Genomic DNA, 22,078 nt, shown 5'->3' on the forward strand with positions numbered 1-22,078 from the left:
CTTATATACTTTGTATGTGTGTTCTGTATGCACAGTACAACTTTTGACATTTTTTATTTCAAAAGGTCTGTGTGTGTGTGTGTGTGTGTATTATATGTATAATATATATATAATATATATTAGCTGAAAAAAACTTCCCTGTTGGCTAATGTGGAAATTGGAAACGTATACTCAGATTTTCTAGATTTCACCTTACTTTGCGTTAAAGGTAAAGAGATACTTTGAATATTTATTGGGAATCAGGGACTATGAGAACCAGAAAGAACTGCACTTTATATTCCATTAATTTTTTTCTAACATTTTATTATGAAAATTTCAAGCATATAGAGAAACTATAGTACACCCATATGTAAACCTACATACCAACCACCCCTATTCAGCAGTTAATATTTTTGTTTTATTTCTGTGTGTATTTAATTTTTGGCAGAACCATTTGAAAATTAATGGTCTTTATTTTTTTTAAAACTACAATTGATTTACAATATTGTGTTAATTTGAGGTGTAGAGCTTCAGATTCTTTTCCATTATAGGTTATCACAAGATGTTGAATATAGTTCCCTGTGCTATACAGTAAATCCTTGTAAAAGTTAACATTCTTGATGTTTCATCACTCCAAACATGATCACATTCAAGAAAATTAAATATAATCCCCTATATCTAATACCCAGCCATACTCAGATTTCCTTTATTACTCTGAAAATGTTTTTTATAGGCCATCACCCACCCCACTTCCATTTTGGGTTCAATGTAGGCTCCTATTGCATTTGAGCTAATTGCATTTGATGGTTATGACTCATGTTTTTGAGGAGTGGTTCTGAAAGAGCTTCTCTTCTTTTTCTCTGTTTTTAAATTCAAGACTGACTGGTTGAATGGGCCAGGCCAGTTTCTTGTACAGTGTTCCACATTCTGCATTTGTCTGGTGGTTTTCTCACAGTGCTATTTAACTTACTCTTCTCCCCTCTCTGTATATTTCATATAAACTAGAAGTTAGGTGTAAAGGCTTAACTTAGATTCAAGTTAAAAATTTTTAGCCAGGATACTAAAGGGTAGTGAGAAGACAAAATTGCAGGTTTTCCTAATGATTAGTGATGCTAGAATCGATCAGTTGATTAAGGTAGTAACTGTTGTCCATTTTAAAAGTGTTTCTGTTTTTTAGTTAGCAGATAATCTATGGGATGATACTTGGTGGTGTGCAAGCATCTTGTTTTTTCAACTTTCATTAACACTTTTGGCATCCCTTGATGGTCCTTTCCTGCAGCTAGTTCCTGAAAGTTGCAACATGGTGATTATCAATTTTCAGATGAATGATTTGGTGGAATAGTCACCTTACATGGATGCTAGTAGTTTAAATTTATTTGTGTTGCTCTGGAAGCATTGATTTTAAAATAACTATGTTTTCTTATCTTTTATTTATTTGCAATCATTTATTTATTTATTCACTCGTTTATTTAAGTTACTCAGATTGCCCCAGACTTGGTCCCTATAAGCCCCTTCAGGCAATGCCAAAGTCCTTTTGTCTCAGGCTTATAATTCTTTAATTGCTTCCTTGCTTTCTAGTATAAGACTGACCCTGTTTCTGCTTTACCTTCCTCAGACCTGGAATGGGCTCTTTCTCCACAGAACCTTTTGATTTTAGAAATCAAGATCTGGGTACTAACTGTGACTGTTGTTCTTTTACTGTCAGGAGTTTATGTTGATTGCTTATGTTCAGATTTCACATTTCATATTTTTTCCTTTTTTAAGTTCATGTTCATAATTTAGCCTGAAAATTTCCACTCATTAGTGAAAGAAGAATCATTTAAAATTTTGAATATTCAAATATTGGGGGGAAAAGCAGTACAATGAACACCACATCTACTCTTCACTTAGATTCACCCTGTTAACATTTTACCAAACCCATTCTATCTGCATGTGTATATATGTACATACACACTTCCCTTTTGAAACCAAATAAGAGTAGGCTACAGACATTATTTTACTTCTCGTTTTCCTCTGCTAGCATGCTTCTCTTAAGAACATCAGCATTATTACTGTCCTTCAGAAAATCATTAATTCAGTAGCACAGTCTTAACGTGCAATCCATGCATAAATTTCCCCAGTTGTCTCAGTATCCTTGTGATTTTCCCCTTGCCTCTCATCTAGGAGTCAAGTAAGGTTGACATTCTCTACTTAGGTATTGTATCTTTTTGATCTCCCCACCCCCGTCAGCTCCATCTCTGGTCTAAATTCTTTTCTCATGATGGCAGATCTTTGGAAGAGTTTGTAGCGCTTATCTTGTAGAACATCTTCATATTCTGAGTTCACTTGTTTTTTCCTTGTGGTTAGGTTCAGTAGGAACACCTCACGGATCATGTCATGGTCATTCTAGTGTTTCAGATCAGAAGGTGCATCTTTTTAAGGCCAGGCTTGACCAGATAGTTAGTTACCCTTAACTGCCTTAACTCTGATAAACCACCAGTTATCTGCAGCATAAAGACACATAATCCCTTTGTAATTAATACTGTTAATAAGTAATCTATAGGGTGATGTGGCAAAACACTATCTTGTTCCCCAGTAGCTTTTAATCTGGTAGATTAGGATACATTGATAGTCCTTTCCTGAATCAGTAGTTATATTGGGAGTTACAAATGGAATTTTTAAATTTTGTCATTCTGTTCATATTTGTTAGCCAGCCTTCTAAGGTAAGGTAGCACAGTCCTCCAACCCCTACCCTTTTATCTGTCTCTCTTAATGGGCTTGTAGTTTCTTTTAAAACTCAGCTGTCGTACTCCATTACCATCTGTATTCTTTTGATGCTTAGATTATCCCATATTTGGCCAATTGGAATTCCTTCAAGTGTTCTTCAAGCTTCTGTGTTCTTTTGAGACACTTTCTTCCATTGTGTCACAGTAAGACGTTCAGCTGCACTTCATAAGTTTCCGCCTCTGACCTGGAATTCCTTCACTCAGAGAACTTCTAGTTCTTTTAATTGGTGAATGGTATTTAATTGGTGAATGGTAAATACCATTCCAGGAGTTTGTGTGCTGGATTTGCTCATTGCTCTTAAGGGTCATTGATTCTATGATCTATCAATGGAAAAAATGTAGTACAAACGTTTAAAGAGCCCTGAGTTCATACTGAAAGTGCAGATTTAACATTACATTTTTTTTGTTAATTGCTTTGATTTCATATTTGCATCTTTTCTCTTTGTTTGAGTTCATACTGTATGTGAGGTACTGAAATCTGGGGTAATAGATTGAGTAAAGGACAATTACTTCAGTAATTTGGATTAACAGGTAGGAAAGACATACATACAAAAGCAGTAATTATACATTGTGGTATAGATTAAATGATCTTAATGTGCAAACAATACAGTAGGAAGTTTGGGAGAGCTTTATTACGACTAAGGGGTGGGAAATCTTCACAGGTCTTGGAATACATAGGATTTCTACAGGGGAACATTAGGGAATAAGGACATTTTTGCCAAAATAGCAGATCAACAAATCAGAAGGGGAATAAGGTAGAGAGAAATTAATGTTCTCTTTATATCCAACTATAATATTCATTTATGAAATTTTCCTCCTCCTCTGTTTCTTTGCACTTATGACATCCTTTTCTTTCAAATCTGGAATGCCTTCCCTCTTTCATCATACTGCTGCTTTAAGAACCCTGAAAAGCCTTATTTTGGGTTCTTACCTCTTTGATTTTTCCATCCCCAACTTCGCTATGAAATTAATCACATTGTTAGCATACCTTACTGTAAGCCCCCCCATCATCATCTTATGAATTGTTGCTTCTGTTCTTCCAGTGACTTGGAAATCAGGTGTGCGATCTGCTAGGTGTCAGTGCAGGGTGGAAGGGAGAGGGCCTGGCTGAGGGCCTCACGTCTCTCTAGGTTGAGAGCCTGGGGCTGTTGTGTGTTGAGCATGTGGAGTTCTGCTTCAGCCTTTTGTTCTTTCTTTCTCTCAGTTGAGTTGAGTTCTGTTACATCAAAAGGTGCCCACTGAATATTCTCTGGAAAGTTACGGACTCTCCATTTAATCCATCACCAGGTTGTTTTACATTGTCTTAGAATTAAGTAAATTAAGAGTATCTTTTGTTTTCAGAGCTTCAATGAAGATGTGTTCCAGTCTGTGAAGTCTTTATTGCAGAGCGAGAAGGAACTATGCAGTGTATCAGCCGAGGACTGTTTGAAGCAGGATGAACATGCCAATTTGACTGAGGTTTGACGGATTACGCTCTATACCCTTTTCTAATACAGCACAGTGTATTTTCATGTATCTTTGTAGGACTACGTGGTCTGTTTTTAAATGCCTAAAATCTCTGCACATTAATTCATGTGTGAGAAGTACCTGTTTTAACTACCTGCTATGGTGGCACTAGTGGTAAAGAACCTGCCTGCCAGTTCAAGAGACATAAGAGATGTGAGTTCAGTCCCTGGGTCAGGAAGATCTCTGGAAGAGGGCTTGGCAACCCACTCCAGTATTCTTGCCTGGAAAATCCCACAGACAGAGGAGCCTGGCAGGCTACAGTCCATGGGATCGCAAAGAATCCCACACACCTGAAGCAATTTAGCACGCACACACAGCATAGTCATCTTAATGTATTATAATGCACACATTTAATTCAGTGCACAGACATTACTGACCACTCAGACACACAGCTGTGTATTAAATGATTTCTACTATGTTCAGTAATTGGGACTTACATTCTGAAATTTTCTACTCTGAAACAAAATATATACTTATTTTTAATACTCATTTATTGGTTGTTTAAATTCAGTGCTTTGATTCAAAAATGAAATAGTGATATATTTATTTTGAAGTAAGATATTTGCCACTTAAGGATATGATATACTACTTGCTCACCTTTTTCTCTGTTGCGTCAATGTTTCCAATCTTTGTTTGAATTTATTACTATTAAAAGGGGTAAAGTTTTTTTCTACAATATATAACCATAGTCCATCTATACATTTATTTACCAAAGAAGAGAGACAGGATATTGGGGTCATTGAAGCTCAAAACTGATAAATATGTTGATTAAAGATTCTTTTTTGAAATCAGGGTTCTAATAAAAATATTGGTTATTATTTTGGGTATGGTTTTCTTTCATATTCCTTGAGAAACTGTTTGAAGTAGCTGCACAGGATGGCGAGCACAGCTTTCAGGCCTGCAGTGGTTCTGACCCGAGCCTCTTCTTTTTGTGTGAGCTTGGTTCTCTGGCTCTTGGCTGTTCTCCTGTTTGTTATCCTTTATTGTTTTATTTTAGTCGAGCCAAGCCTCTCCTGATCTCCTCAGCTGTTGCCAGGCATGACAAGTCTTCTGTGTCCTCTGCCCTCAACCGGGGTCCCAGCCGCCTCTCTCCAGTGGTTTACTCAGTGCCCTCTGAGCCCACATTCCTTAAGCACTGCGAAATGCAGTGCTCTGCTGGCACCTTCAGACCTCCATGCCAGCTCATTTTCTCTCTTGTATTCAGTTAAAGGAAGCTTAAAAGAATAGACGGAATTTCTGTCTCATGTTAGGGCATATATATTTCCGAAGTATCTTTGTTGAAGAAAGGAAGCTTATTATTTGAGTGTCTCTTTGTTGTTGAGTGCCTGCGATATGCTGGGCACTTTCCTCCACATTCTCTTATTAGCCCTCACAACCATGGGAGAGGAGTTGTGTTGCCTTAAGATTTATACGTAAGGAGACAGGTTCCTACAGGTTAATGACTTTACCTGGACACCTGGAAGTTAACTGTAACATTTCTGTGAAGGCAGTACTCATAATTAATGAGAATAAAGATTCTGCAACAATCTTAAGATTCTTACTTGCTTTTGAGTCATCAGAAAGATGTCAAAAGTATATTGAGTGTTGCTTTGTATTTTAACTATGCTGTTTTCCATTAATTCTTGAGAATTGATTATCTATATTGTTGCCACTTATTTCATATTTTTAGTCATAGAACTTACTTGGTAGACAGTTACTAGTCTAGCTTCAAGCAGTCAAAATTTCTTCTTATGATGTCAAAGACAAAGAAATATAAATTTTTAAAGTAATGATACTCAGATTACAAAACTGTACATATTCCATATAGAAAAATAAGAAATACTGAAAGTATTAAAAAAAATATCATTAATCCTGTAAGTGAGGAAAGAAAAAACCATAGGGGGGCAAAAGTAGAGAAAAATAAGATCACTTACAATTCCATCATTAAAAGTTAATCCCTCCTTATAATTTGGTATATTAACTTCCAGAATTATTTTCCTGGTGTATATTTTTAAAAATAAGGTTGAAATTATGTGTATAGTCTATATCATTTTTCTATAATTTGTCCTTTTTGCTTAATAATGTGACATTTCTTCAGACCATTAGATTGTCTTTAAAAATTTAATTTCTATAAACTTTTGTAGAGAAATCTCCATGTAAAGGTATTGAAGGAAATAAATGTGATATCACAGAGAGTCAGTCAGGAGATACCTTGGGAGGTTCCCAGGGAAAGCCTCTCTGTGGAGGTGACGTTTAGGTTGGAACTAGAAGAACAAGAAGCAGCTAGACAGGTAAACATCCAAGGAATAGGGGTCTGGGTTGAAGGCACCACTCTGAAGCCCTTAGGCAGGAACAATCAGGCGTGTCCTGGACCCAGCGAGGGGGCCCATGTGTTTGAATGAAGGTGAGGGAAAGTTGAAGCCACCAGCTAAGCCGGAGCCTTGGGACCTCCATTAGGACTCTGCATTGAGAAGCTTGGAAAGGTTTTGACAGGGAAATGACAGGATGGTTCCTGAGGCAGGTAGGAGAGGACTGGGGTCATGCCGGGGAGAAGTGGCCACAGAGGCTGTGGAGAGAAGAGACATGTGCTTTATGTTTGAGGGTGAGGATTGAATTTGCTAATGAGTGGGTGTGGGAGAGGTTTGGGAACCCCAGTTGGAGCCAGACCTTTGGTGAAAAACCTTTGTGATCATCTTTGAAAAAATTAATCATCTTGCAGCAGCATTTTAATGCATTGTGTGCTTTGCTTTCTGTTTCTCAGCTCTGTCAACAATCTAATTGAGACAAGACTTAAAAATTTTAATGGACCTTTATTCCTTTTTTATTCAGGTCACATTTCTAGGTTTTAATGAAGAAACAGATGCTGCTCATATACAGGTACGGTCGATTTATTGAACTGGAAAGGGACATGAGAGATTATTTGAAACAAATTTTGAGAGCATGGAAAATTTGCTCATTAGCCTTAAAGTTACGTTAAACTCTTCTGTTATCATTCCTATTTAAAGTTAAAAGATGACATTTTGAGGTCACCTTTTGAGTGTGTCCTCGACATTTTCACTTTTAGTGTTTTCACTGAGTGTTTCTGTTACGGAAAGCAGTTTTAGGTCAGGGGACCACAAAAGTCATTTATCTGAGAAGGTTGCAAACCACAGGCTAACTTTTTCTGCATCTGTCATAATGTAGAATGGAAGATTTATTTTTTATTTCGATGGTTTTTATAATCTAACTTCAACAGTCATATTCTTATGTTTTTAATTGAGAAAAGAGTTAAATTTGTTAAAGTAAGAGTAAATTTGTAAAAAATAATGAAGAACCAGTGTAAAAATTGTAGCCTGTTTGATTTAGGCAGGTGTTTATAGAGGCACTGACAGTTGAGATTAGGATCAGCAAAGCAAAGCTGCACACTTAGGTGAAGAGGAGTGGAAGCTCGGGTAGATGTGATAGGGGTACTTTCTTTTTCACCTTGTACTGCTTCTTAAAACTTGTGCTTGTCGTGTTTCCTTTTGTGTCAGTAAAACATCGGGCAGAAGCAGCAGCACTAGCACTGCATTGTTTGCAAAGGTAATGCGTATCTGGTGATGAGAAAAGAAACCTTTGCTGTGTGTCTTGATTGTGCCCTTACCTGAAGGAAATAGTTTAGACAGAGGGCACAAGAGAAGATATAGTTGCGAGAGCGTAAGGCTGAAAAGATGAATCCAAAGTTATTTCTTTCATACTCCACTTCCTCTTTAAGAATGACTGATAAAACCATGTTTATGAAGGAAAGTACTATATGAATGGTCAGAGATGGTAATAATTCTTGCACTAGGCAAAACAGTTACATAAAAGGGGCAAATGGAAAGAAAAACAGGCGTTTTTCATTACATCTTCATAAAATTTTCACTAAAGGGAAGAAAGGCAGAAAAATAGACTTGAATTATACAAATATGTAACTTAACCGCCAAAGAACTGTAAAAGCAAGAATCCCATTTGAGACATTTCATGGTTAAACTTGAGGACTCCAGATTTGACATTTGCTGCTGAAAACTATTAAATGCCTCGTTGTTGTTGATGTGTGAGGTACCATGTGAAATCTTGTTACAGTTTGGTATCATTATGTTTAAAGTGCTAAAAAAATTGTCAATTTTAAAATATTTTAGTACATTTTATTTTTGAGTTTCTAAACAATCGATGGTGGTCAATAAACTGCAAGTGTTAGCTATTATGAACTGGAAAGTTTACTAACTAGTAGGCTTTAGCGTGCTGCAGTCCACGGGGCTGCAAAGGGTCGGACATGGTTGAGCAACTAAACAACAATAACAAGTAGACTTTATGATTTTAGTTCAGGGCCACAATATAAGGGATTTAAAGTGTTATGCTACAGTGTTATTTATTGTGTTATTGCTTTACATTAGGATTTGGCTGCAGTTTCTTTGGAACTCCCAGATCTTCTGAACTCACTGCACTTCTGCAGTCTAAATGAAAATGAAATTATTTGTATGAAGGATATAAATAAATCATCAGATATAAACAGTGATCCTCTAAACCAGGTAACTTTTATATATTATTTCTAATGAGTTTTTGTTGGCACATTTTATAAATGACTTTTAATTTAGCATTGTAGTTCACTCGCTCAGTCCTGTCCGAATCTTTGCAACCCCATGGATTGTAGCATGTCAGACTCTTCTGTCCTCCATGATCTCCTGGAGTTTGCTCATATTCATGTCCATTGAGTTGGTGATGCCGTCTAACCACCTAGTCCTCTGCCTCCCGCTTCTCCTTTTGCCTTAAGTCTTTCCCAGCATCAGGGTCTTTTCCAGTGAGTCAGCTCTTTATATCACATGGCCAGAGTATTAGAGCTTCAGCTTTAGCCATCAGTCCTTGCAGTGAATATTCAGGGTTGATTTCCTTTAGGACTGACTGGTTTGATCTCCTTGCTGTCTGAGAGACTCTCAAGAGTCTTCTCCAGTACCAAATTAGAAAGCATCAGTTCTTCAGTGCTCAGCTTTCTTTATGGTCCAACTCTCACACCTGTATATGACTACTGGAAAAACCATAGCTTTAACTATATAATATAGGCCTTTGTCAGCCAAGTACTATCTCTGCTTTTTAATATGCTGTTTAGGTTGGTCATTGCTTTCCTTCCAAGGAGCAAGCATCTTTTAATTTGATGCCTGCAGTCACCATCTGCAGTGATTTTGGACCCAAGAAAATAAAATCTGTCACTGCTTCCACGTTTTCGCTTTCTATTTGCCATCAAGTGATGGACCGGATGCCATGAGTTTTTTTTTCTATTGTTGAGTTTTAAGCCAGCTTTTTCACTCTCTACTTTGACCATCTTTTGGGTTTGCCAGGTGGTGATAGTGGTGAAGAGCCCGCTTGTCAACGCAGGAGACAAGAGACTGGTTCAGTCCCGCATGGGAAGCTCCCATGGAGGAGGGCATGGCAGTCCACTCCAATGATCTTGCCTGGAGACTTCCATGGACAGAGGAGCCTGGTGGGCTACAGTCCATAGTTGCAAAGAGTCGGACACAACTGAGACTTAGCATCCACACAAGAGACTCTTTTCTTTAGTTGCTTTTCATTTTCTGCCATTAAAGTGGTATTATCTGCACATTGAGGTTGTTGATATTTCTCCTAATAATCTTAATTCCAGCTTGTGATTCATCCAGCCTGGAATTTGGCATAATGTACTATGCATATAAGTTAAATAAGCAGGGTGTCAATATGCAGCCTTGACGTATTCCTTTGACAGTTTTGTACCAATCACTTATTCTTTGTCTGGTTCTTTTGCTTCTTGACCTGCATACAGGTTTCTCAGGAGACAAGTAAGGTAGTCTGGTACTCCCATCTCTTTAAGAATTTTCCACAGTTTGTTGTGATCCACACAGTCAAAGGCTTTAGTGTAGTCAGTGAAGCAGAAGTAGATATTTTTCTGGAATTTCCTTAGTTTCTCCATGATCCAACGAATGTTGGCAGTTTGATCTCATGTTCCTCTGCCTTTTCTAAATCCAGCTTGTACATCTTGAAATTCTCAGTTCATGTGTTGCTGAGGCCTAGCTTGAAGGATTTTGAGCATAACCTTACTAGCATGTGAAATGAGTGCAATTATCTGGTGTTTGAACATTCTTTGGCATTGCCCTTCTTCGGAATTAGAATGAAAACTGACCTTTTCCAGTCTTATGGCCACTGCTGCATTTTCCAAATTTGCTGGCATATTGAGTATAGCACTTCCATAGCATCATCTTTCAGATTTGAAACAGTTCAGCTGGAATTCCATCACCTCCACCAGCTTTATTCATAGAAATGCTACCTAAGGCCCACTTGACTTCACACTCCAGGATGTCTGACTCTAGGTGAGTGATCACACCATTGTGGTTATCTGGGTCATTAAGATCTCTTCTGTATAGTTCTTCTGTGTGTTCTTGCCACCTCTTCTTAATATCTTCTGCTGCTATTAAGTCCATACCATTTCTGTCCTTTTCTGTGCCCTTTCTTGAAATGTTTGCTTAGTATCTTCAATTTTCTCAAAGAGATCTTTAGTCTTTCCAGTTCTGTTGTTTTCCTCCGTTTCTTTGCATTGTTCATTTAAGGCCTTCTTATCTCTCCTTGCTATGCTCTGGAACTGTGCTTTCAGTTGGGTATGTATTTCCCTTTCTTCTTTGCTTTTTGCTTCTCTTTCTTGCTCAACTATTTGTAAAGCCTCCTCAGACAACCACTGTGCCTTCTTGCATTTCTTTTTCTTTGGGATAGTTTTTGTTACTGCCTCCTGTACAGTGTTAAAAATCTCCTTCTGTAGTTCTTCAGGCACTTTCTCTACCAGATCTAATCCCTTGAATCTATTGATCACCTCCACTGTTTAATCATAAGGGATTTGGTTCACTGAATCAAATCAAAATGGTTTTGATTTGAACCACTGAATGGTCTAGTGCTTTTCCCTACATTCTTCAGTTTAAGCCTGAATTTTTCAATAGGGAGCTGATGGTCTGAGCCATAGTCAGCTCCATGTTTTGCTTTTGCTGACTATAGAGCTTCTCCATCTTTGGCTGCAGAGAACATAAGCAATCTGATTTTGGTATTGACCATTTGGTGATGTCCATGTGTAGAGTTGTCTCTTGGGTTGTTGGAAAAGGGTGCAGCATGTTCTCTTGACAGAGCTCTGTTAGACTTTGCCCTGCTTTGTTTTGTACTCCCAAGGCCAAACTTGCCTGTTACTCTACTCTGGGTATCTCTTGACTTCCTACTTTTGTATTCCAATCCCCTGTGATGGAAAGGACATCTTTTTTTGGTGACAGTTCTAGAAGGTCTTGTAGGTCTTCTTAGAACCAGTGAATTTCAGCTTCTTTGGCATTAATGGTTGGGGCGTAGACTTGGTTTACTGTGATGTTGAATGGTGTGCCTTGGAAGCGAACCAAAGTCATTCGGTCATCTTTGAGGTTGCGTCCAGTTACTGCATTTCGAACTCTTTCATTGACTATGAGGGTTACTCCATTTCTTCTAAGGAATTCTTTCCCATGTAGTAGATACAATGGTCATCTGAATTAAATTCGCCAATTCCTGTCTACTTTAGTTGACTGATTCCTAAGATGTTGATGTTCAATCTTGCCATCTCCTATTTGACCACATCCAATTTACCTTGATTCATGCACCTACATTTCAGGTTCCTATGCAGTATTGTTCTCTATATATCTGACTTCACTTTCACCACTAGACACATCCAAAACTGAGCACGTTTCCACTTTGGCCCCTGGTCTTCATTCTTTCTGGAGCTATTTGTAGTTGCCCTCTCCTGTACCCCAGTAACATATTGGACACCTTCCGACCTGGGCAGGCTCATCTTCTGGTGTCATAACTTTTTCCTTTTTTATAGTGTTGCTGGGTTCTCAAGGCAAGATTATTGGAGTAGGTTGCCATTGCCTCCTCCAGTGGACCACATTTTGTCAGAACTTTCAACTATGACCTGTCTGTCTTGGGTGGCCCAGCATGGCATGGCTCATAGCTTCATTGAGTTACGTAAGCCACTTTGCCACAACAGGCTGCAGTCCATGAAGGGGTTAATTTAGAGCATTAAATTTTAAAATGCTTGGGTGAAGTTTCTTTTTGTTTAATACCATCTGAAGGAAATATAATTCATAAGAAATCGAACTCATGAATCTTTGAAATCACTGAAGGGTAAAATAATTTTGGTCATAGCTTTAAATTAGATTTTCCATGTATGAAGCTCCATAAGTGGTATGTAAGACATATTAATTTTTTTCTGAAAATTGATTATTTCTGGATTCTTGAAGTTTTACCTGTGTGTAAGTCATATAAAATTTTCCCTCTTCTTTCCAACTCCAAATTTATGTAAATATTGAGCTGTATCTTTTAAAGAATATACTTTAACTCATTTTCTGGTTTAAAAAATTTCATGTTAAATCAGTACCTGAAGATGTGTTCTTTATTTATTTATAAGCAAAAATGTCACCTTTCAGTGAGGTCACTAGTATCATAATATTGAACATTTAGTTCTTTACTAAGTGTTAATTTATTGATAATGCACCAAACAAAAATACATTGCATATTTTCCCTCCTAAAAATTGAATCAGTAGGTTTAAATTTAGGTTACTTATTCCTTCAAGTGTTATAGACTACTGTGTTTTTTATGAGATTTACAGATAAAAGTAGAACTGTGCTCATTTCCTTCATTAGATTCTTCATTTATATTTACTTTGTTTTATTTACGAGAAGAGGTGATCAGCTATTTTATCTCATTTCTAGCCTTTTGAACAAGTCATTTGTCAACATTTGTCTTTTAATATGTATGGGAAAGTTCAGTTGACTATTTTTAATCAAAGCTATAAACCTTGGAAATTGAAATACTTGGGGAATTTAGGAGAAAGGAAGGGACAGTTCTTTTATGATAGAAGAGAATGTATTATCATGCTGAAAGCTGCAGGAAAATGGGATACGGGAAGACTAAGACCTAGTTCCTGTCCTTAAGCAGTTAATAATATAGTTAGTGAACCAGGTGAATGATTAAGAAAAAGCACAGGGCTGTATAGTAACAGGAAAGCATCGTTGTCACAGAAATGGATGGCAAGTTCTTTTGACATTTAAAGAGACATAATAGGTAGAATTTGAATACCTGGATAAGAGAAAGGTGGGAGAAGACACTGGAAAGTGAGAAGTGTTGTGGAGAAAGAATGAAGAAAATAAACATTACAAAATCAGGCAGCCTTTTAGGATGCATGTGTTTCTTTTTTTTTTTCTTTTAAAACGGTATCGTGTTATTTCTGGGCTTTATTTCCAGTTAATATGTCTTGTAAGTATAGTATATTTTGAAATTAAAATTGTTACCATCTTTTATCTTTTCCCAGAGTCAACATCCTGGAATGCTTTGTGTCATGAGAGTGTCACCTACATTACCAAGACTTAAAATTGATTTTATTTTTAGTCTCCTAAGTAAATACGCTACTGGCATAAGGTACACCGTGGACACATATTTGCATCACAAGCACCAACTTGAGGCCACCAATGAGGACGATGATGATACTAACCAGTCTGTATCTTCCATCGAAGATGACTTTGTCACTGCTTTTGAGCACTTAGAGGAGGAAGAGACTTCAAAGCCATATAATGATGGTTTGTTCTTCACTAGATTTTTTTTCTTGAAATAGAGAATTAAGGTTTAAAGTTCAGTTTTAAAAGTTTTAAGACAGACTTGTTCAGTTGACATTTATTTTGAAATTTGTTCAAATTAAAGCATTGATACCTATTTTTTATCTGATTGAGGAATTAACTTTCTTGTGTCTTTTAAGGTCATTGTTACCTGGTTTTTAGTTTTGCTCTTTTATTAGGTTGTACTGTTCAGACACTGTTTCCCTTAAAAATGCCTAAGTTCAGACTTGAGTTAGCTGTCAGGGTCACCTAAATATTAGTGTTTCTAACATGTGGCAACGTGCTAGATATTCCTTGGACCAGGTATTCCTAGATGTGGTGTAGAATGAGAATATTTTAGTAATGGGTAAACTCCAATACTTTGGCCATCTGATGCAAAGAGTTGACTCATTGGAAACGACCCTGATGCTGGGAAAGATTAGGGGCAGGAGGAGAAGGGGACACCAGAGGATGGATGAGATGGTTGGATGGCATCACTGACGCAGTGGACATGGGTTTGGGTGGACTCCGGGAGCTGGTGATGGACAGGGAGTCCTGGCGTGCTATGGTTCATTGGGTCGCAAAGAGTTGGACACGACTGAGCAACTGAACTGAATACTTGCTCTTAAGTACAACTTGAGATGAATCTGTTAATTCAGTGGTCCCCAACCTTTTTGGCACCAGGACTGGTTTCATGAAAGATAATTTTCCCATGGAACTAGGGCAGGAAGGGGATGGTTTCAGGATGATTCAAGTGCATTACATTAATTGTACATGTTATTTCTAGTATTATTACATCAGCTCCACCTCAGATCATCAGGCATCACATCTTGGAGGTTGGGGATCCCTGTGTTAAAATAGTATAGAAGATACTTATAATAGAAATGAGTATTTCATGGTTCACGTCTACTTATTCCCATCGATTTAAATCAGTTAAATTCTTTTCAAGAATAATCATTTTATTCTTTTCCTCTAGGATTAAACATAATTGCACTAAGGAGCCAGTGTGATGCTACTTCACAGACTATTTCTGGTCACCATTTGGATACCCATGATTTCAGGGTTCTGGTTGGCTCTGAGCAGCAGAAGTCATTGGCTAAACCTTCAGCTTCTTTAATAAACATTCTGGGACATAAAAAACTGCCTCCAGTGAGAACTTCAGTCACGACATCAGTCTCTGAACCGTGGGTCCAAAGGAGTTTCTATAGTTCCTTTGCTGCTTCAGAGAAAGGTAGTGATGCCCAGAAACCATTGTTCTCGTCTTCTCCTGCCTACTCGTCTGAATCAGAGTGCTCAAGTCCAAGTCCTGTTATTTTCTTGGATGAAGAAGGTTATCAAAAAAGTTTGAAAGCAAAACTTGAGTTACCTAAAATTCCTGTGATGAAAGATGATATTGAGGATTCAGACTCAGAAGTGAGTGAGTTTTTTGATAGTTTTGATCAGTTTGATGAACTAGAACAAACGTTAGAGACTGCTTGTCCGTTTCTGAAAGATCTTGCTGTAGGGAAGCCATCGCAAAAGAAAGGGCACAAACATGAAAAATTGTGCTCTGTAACCACTACTATGAATCCTCAAAAATTCAAGTTTGATCGGCCAGCTCTCCCAGCTAATGTTAGGAAGCCAACACCTCGTAAACCAGAATCCCCTTATAGTAACGTGTGTGATGCCCCAGATTCTCCCCGCCCCGTGAAGGCCTCAGGGGAAGACAGTGGTTTGTTTAGTCCTATTCGATCCTCTGCTTTCAGTCCTCTTGGAGGCTGTACTCCAGCTGAATGCTTTTGCCAAACAGATATTGGTGAAGATAGGGGTCATGAAAATCCTGATTCTCTTTATTATACCTTTGAAGATTATGCAAATAGCCTTTCCTATGAAGTTCTGGGTTCAGTTCTTCATAGCCAACATACTAATGCAACATCCAACACTAATAGTATTAAAAAGGGAGAAAATAAAATGGTAGCTCTTCAGCATGGAAGCCTTGATCAAAAAAGTAAATCTAAAAATAAACCCATAATGATTGATAGCATTCAGAAGTTTGCAGCAGATCTCGTGGAAAAAAGTTTTGGCAGTGCATTTAAAGACTTACAGAAAGGGGTCTCTTCATGTACCAATGCCTTATGCCAGTTAGCCATCAAATTGACGTCATCCATTTTTCAAATGGCATTTAACGAACTGAGAAGGCAGTGTGCTTTTTCACTGAAAGAACGAGCCATTAGTGGCCTGGCTAGTTTTTTGGTGAGTGAGGCATTCTCAGATGCTTTAAAAGATCTACAATATGTAAAGAAACAGATCTTCACTAACACCGTCACTAGATTTGCTGCAGATCTTGCTGAAGAGCTTGTTTTTGAAGGCATCATGGAAGTGTGTCAGTTCTCATATCCTCCAACACCTGCATCTCTGCAGGGTCGGTCATTTCACTGTGAAGACAGAGTGGTGAAGTCCTATGCAAGAGATCTGTCTGAATCTGTAATACAGGAAGCATTCATTGAGCTGTCTCAGGTTGATGTTACCTTTACCACAAAGGCAGCAGTTAGTGTTTCCCCAGAAAACATCAAGTTTGTGAGCACAGAAGATGTAGTGCCAGCAACACAGACTTCTGTGTGTTCCCCTACTTCCAACAGTCAAACAGTTACGGTGACAAAACCAGTGCAGGAGTATAAAAAGGAATACACGGTGCAGCAGGCCTTGCTCTGTACTTCAGGAATTGTTACTTCAATACCAGTGCCCTTGGCAGGAAGTGCCCTTCACCCGTACCGTATTTCTTCTAATACGTATCAGACAAAGTCTCATCCATCATGTGATGATAGTCATTTGAATGGTGGTCCTACCCCAGCAAGTGTTGCCACAAAAAACAAAGAAGAGGAGCTAGCTTGTCTCAGGAATATTTGTTTACCTTCAGACCACAACCCCGGTAGCCAGAATGAGGTGAAACCAACTAGTGATGTTGTTGAAACAAAAAGCTCTTCAAAGTTAACAAATGATCCTGTCATTATTGGCGATTTTTCTGCCGCAATGGTGCATACGATAGTAAATGAAACTATAGATTCAGTGACATCTTCCAAAGTTGCAAAAACAGAAGAACACACAGATTGTTTAACTCAAACAGGAAAGGGAAAAACCCCTTCTTTCTACTGGGATCAAGCAACAGTGCCTCAGAGTGAGGCTAGCAAGAAGGACATGTTCGCCGATCAGTTATCTAAATCTATTATCAAACATTCCATAGATGAAAGCAAGTCAGTGATCCTAAATGTAGATAAAAATGTCCTCCCCAAGAAAGACTTGCCTGTTCCTGGAGATGAGTCACAGTTGACCTTGGAAGAGTTCCCCAAGTTTCTTGAAGCTCAAGATCATTTAACTCACTGTTCACTTTCAGAAGTAAAGGATTGTGTTCCAGAAGGTAAAGGTTCTGTGGCTCCTGGATTTTCTTTGGAGACACTACCACCTTGTCTAGCAGCGGCAGGCCAGAAAGCTGATCTGAAGGAAATTGCTAAGGACAAATCTGTGAAAAAGCAGAATTTGCATAATTCAGCCCTCGAGCCCTTGGCTTTTGGGCAGGAAAACTCGTTTCCCCATTCACATGCTTTCTCATCCACAGTGCTCACCTGTGTAGATGGTTTGCACGTGGAAGATAAACAGAAAATGAGAGATGGGAATGTAATACCTGACACCCCTCCATCAACTCCTCTGGTTCCATCCCAGGCTCCTTCTGATTGGGATATCAAGAAGTTAACCAAAAAGCTTAAGGGGGAGTTAGCAAAAGAGTTTGCACCGGCCACACCACCATCCACACCTCACAACTCGTCTGTAAGCAGTTTGTCTGAAAATGAACAAAATGCAATAGAAAAAGAAGAGTTCATGTTGAAGCTCATGCGGTCTCTCTCAGAAGAAGTTGAAAGTAGTGACGGCGAAGAGCAGCAAGAGGTGGACGTGAAGTTGGAGCCAGCAGGGAAAAAAGTTCAGTTTGCAGACGCGTTAGCGACACACATCGTTTCTCTTGCAACAGAAATGGCAGCTTCCCATTTGGATAATAAAGTGATTCAAGAAGCCAGGGTGAAAAGCCCTTGCTTAAATGTGCAGAGTCAAAGAAGCCTATCACCTGCTTTTTTTAATTGCTCAGATGAAAGTTTACAAGCATTATGCAGTTTTGCAGGTGATATGGCAGCAGAAGTCATTACGGAAGCTGAAAAAATAGCAAAAGTTAGGAGCTGTATGTTTTTCAGGAGGAAGAGGAACAGTTGTGTTGATGGTGACCAAGATCATAGATCCGAAGAGAAGTTGGATGTAGAGGCTGTAGCGCACCCGGGAGGAGTAGATCCATTTGTTCTTCCTTTACCACCAAGTTCTTGTCTGTCAGGTCTAACGTACAAGTATCCCAGCTGTGAAAGTGTGACAGATGAGTATGCAGGTCACATTATCCAAATACTAAAACAGGAAGGTGGCAACAGTGAGTTAATAATGGACCAGTACGCCAACAGACTTGCCTATCGGTCTGTTAAGTCAGGATTGCAAGAAGCAGCTAAAACAGCCAAAGTGAAGTGCAGCTCCAAAATATTCCCTGTGCAGAGCTCACAGGTGAAAACCAACGATGAACTGTTACTGTTTTTAAATAAAGAACACCAGAAAGAAGCAGATAAAAAAAGACAAAGCAGAAGTGCTGGAAGTTACCTTCATAAAAACCAGACTTGTGAGTGGACACGGGACACGTGCAGAAACGAGTGCTCAGAACTACGTAGTTTTTCAACCTGTCTTGCTCACAGCATCACAAGAGATGTTAAAAAAGAGCTGATGGCATCGACAGGTGGCTTGCCAAAATCCTTAACAGATTCTTGCCTTTATGAAAAAAACGTATGTGACGAAGATACTGAGACTCATGTCGGGCCAGAGTTTCCCAAGTCTCTTCAGCCTTCTTCACAGAATCACAGATTTTCTCAGAGTACAGGCAGCTTGAGTGGGTGTGGCTATGGAGAGACTGTCGTTCAAGCTATAGAGCAGTATGCTAACAAAGTTGTGGGCGACACTTTAGAGCTGGGTTTAGGATCTGCCACCTTCCACGTGTCTGAAGCCACAAAAGCAGTTGATAGGATTACTTACGCAGAAAAGCTGTCACCTCTGGTGGGTCAGGCTTGCCGATACTGTGACCGTAAAGAGCTCCATGACTGCACTGGAAATTCGTCTCCTCGCTTTCCCAGACCGGATTCGCTTGCTGGTAGTAAGCCAGTTTCTCATTCACAGCTTAGCAGCTTCTATCAGAAATCTAGGATTTTTCATCTCGATGTTCCTCAAATTCACGTTGATCTCGATAAGAAGACAGTGCTTGCTGAGAAGATAGTTGCTGAAGCAATTGAAAAGGCAGAGAGAGAGCTGAGCAGTACCAGCCAGGCAGCCGACAGTGGGATTGGACAGGAAGGTGTCAGCTTTGCCGAGAGCCTCAGCACAGAGATACTGGCGTCAGCGGTGGTCAGTGCTGGACAGGCCATCAGCAGGTAAGCTTCTGATTTCTTTTGGGTTTTGCAGTAAAGAGTTAACTTGATTATTTATGTCTTACAAAGATGTTCAGAAAGATGTGATTCTTTTTAATCCTAAATGAACAAAAAGAAATACTCCCTATTACATTTGCATATCGTTGATATCCTACCTGTTACTTTTCATAGACACTGTCTCATTATCCCCCAGCAGCCCTTTGGGGGAAGGAAGATATGAGCCATTTCCTCAATTAGAAGGTGAGGCTTAGAGTAGAAAGTCACTTTGCCCAAGTTTACACAGCTGTAGAGTAGGTAGGGTTGAATCAAGGAAACAGCTGGAGAAGTTCATACAGCAAGTACTGAGTTTCACCATATTAATGTACCACTCTGAGATTATGTTTTTATTTCTGTTCACAAAGGTAAGTTTTCTTACAAAGAGTATAAATAACGTGCCAGGCGTCTCTCTCCATGGGATGTCCCAGGCAAAACTACTGAAGTGGGTTGCCATTTCCTTCTCCAGAGGGTCTTACCCACCCAGGGTTCTGTGTTGCCAGTAGATTCTTGACCAATTGAGCCACCAGGGAAGCCCCATGAAGAAAGCAAGTGTTCTCTACATAGTTCCCTCCTGCCACCACTCCTCTTGATAAGCCGCCGTCTAAGGGGCAGTTCTCTGTGATAGTCCTACGGTGTTTTGTGTTTCAGAGACTGTGCCTTGTGCTTAGTGGTCCTAACAGCTTAGTTCAGATGTTTACTTTTAGCCTTCTCTCTCCCTGGGAAAACATCAGGACTGACTTGTGTTATTAGTTTGTAGGATTATTTTTGTTAGTCTTATGGAAAGAGAAAATTTCTTGAGTTGAGAAGGAATTCCATTGAGCCACATGGTAACCCAGGATATTTTAGTAGCTTTTGTCAATGCCGTGACAAGCACTGCCTCTTTTCTTGGCCAGAGGGAGATGCAGGGAGCTAGTGCTGGGGGTGGCAGTGGGCAGCAGCAGGCGGGGGTGGCATGCAGTTTTGAAGAGGTAGCAGGAAGCAGCTCGGACAAAGTGACATTTGAGCAGCGAGCCAAAGGTGAAGAGACAGTAAGCTAAGTGGGAATCAGGGAAATGGGGTTCCCAGCCAAGGTTAGTGGGACTGCGTTTTGGGGAAACAGCAGAGAGGCTTGTGTGGCTGAGGTGGGTGAGCCAGGGAGAGCAGGAGCCCAGGGAAGGTCATGAGAGGTTATCATACCAGATGCATGTTAAAAGGGTTTGGACTCTTTATTTTGATTGATGAGAAGCCACTGGAAGGTTTTGATCAGAAGACTAACACTTCCCCTCTTCATGTTTGAAAATACGGGGCAAGATTGGGGTATAGGGTTAAGAGGCACAAACTACTATAGTGCAAAATAAGCAACAAGGATAAATTCTATAACATTGGGAAATAAATATAAGCCATTATTTTGTAATAAGTTTAAATGGAATATAATCCTCAAACATACCGAATCACTGTGTTGTACACCTGAAACTAATAAAATAATGTAAATCAACTGTACTTCAACAAAAAGTTAAAACATCACTTTAAACTGTTCAGTTCAGTTCAGTCGCTCAGTCGTGTCCAACTCTTTGCAACCCCATGAATCGCAGCACGCCAGGCCTCCCTGTCCATCACCAACTCCCGGAGTTCACTCAGACTCACCTCCATCGAGTCAGTGATGCCATCCAGCCATCTCATCCTCTCTTGTCCCATTCTCCTCCTGCCCCCAATCCCTCCCAGCATCAGGGTTTTCTCCAATGAGTCAACTTTTCACATGAGGTGGCCAAAGTATTGGGGTTTCAGCTTTAGCATCATTCCTTCCAAAGAAATCCCAGGGCTGATCTCCTTCAGAATGGGCTGGTTGGATCTCCTTGCAGTCCAAGGGACTCTCAAGAGTCTTCTCTAACACCACAGTTCAAAAGCATCAATTCTTCGGTACTCAGCCTTCTTCACAGTCCAACTCTCACATCCATATGTGACGACTGTAAAAACCATAGCCTTGACTAGATGGACCTTTGTTGGCAAAGTAATGTCTCTGCTTTTCATTATGCTCTCTAGGTTGGTCATAACTTTTCTGCCGAAGAGTAAGCGTCTTTTATTTCATGGCTGCAGTCACCATCTGCAGTGATTTTGGAGCCCGAAAAAATAAAGTCTGACACTGTTTCCACTGTTTCCCCATCTATTTCCCATGAAGTGATGGGACCAGATGCCATGATCTTCGTTTTCTGAATGTTGAGTTTTAAGCCAACTTTTTCACTTTCCTCTTTCATCTTCATCAAGAGGCTTTTTAGTTCCTCTTCGCTTTCTGCCATAAGGGTGGTGTCATCTGCATATCTGAGGTTATTGATATTTCTCCCAGCAATCTTTATTCCAGCTTGTGCTTCTTCCAGCCCAGCGTTTCTCATGATGTACTCTGCATAGAAGTTAAATAAGCAGGGTGACAATATACAGCCTTGATGTACTCCTTTTCCTATTTGGAACCAGTCTGTTGTTCCATGTCCAGTTCTAACTGTCGCTTCCTGATCTGCATACACATTTCTCAAGAGGCAGGTCAGGTGGTCTGATATTCCCATCTCTTTCAGAATTTCCACAGTTTATTGTGATCCACACAGTCAAAGGCTTTGGCATAGTCAGTAAAGCAGAAATAGATGTTTTTCTGGAACTCTCTTGCTTTTTCTATGATCCAGCGGATGTTGGCAATTTGGTCTCTGGTTCCTCTGCCTTTTCTAAAACCAGCTTGAACATCTGGAAGCTGTC

At 39.4% G+C, this 22,078-nt stretch overlaps 1 protein-coding gene across 4 annotated transcripts in view; it reads left to right on the plus strand.

Moving 5' to 3' along the window:
• Positions 1 to 22,078, plus strand: part of AKAP11 (A kinase (PRKA) anchor protein 11) — a 51,593-nt gene that overhangs the window by 13,908 nt on the left and 15,607 nt on the right. For all 4 annotated transcript variants that reach the window (XM_010854596.1, XM_010854595.1, XM_010854594.1 and 1 more), the window contains exons 3-7: positions 4,086 to 4,202; positions 7,059 to 7,106; positions 8,624 to 8,758; positions 13,568 to 13,832; positions 14,824 to 19,327. In XM_010854596.1, the coding sequence (XP_010852898.1) occupies positions 4,086 to 4,202; positions 7,059 to 7,106; positions 8,624 to 8,758; positions 13,568 to 13,832; positions 14,824 to 19,327 (5,069 nt within the window). The remainder of the gene's footprint in view (positions 1 to 4,085; positions 4,203 to 7,058; positions 7,107 to 8,623; positions 8,759 to 13,567; positions 13,833 to 14,823; positions 19,328 to 22,078) is intronic.

The sequence above is a fragment of the Bison bison genome, unplaced genomic scaffold, assembly GCF_000754665.1.
Source record: "Bison bison bison isolate TAMUID 2011002044 unplaced genomic scaffold, Bison_UMD1.0 scf7180017864345, whole genome shotgun sequence".
Classification (NCBI taxonomy): Eukaryota; Metazoa; Chordata; class Mammalia; order Artiodactyla; family Bovidae; genus Bison; species Bison bison.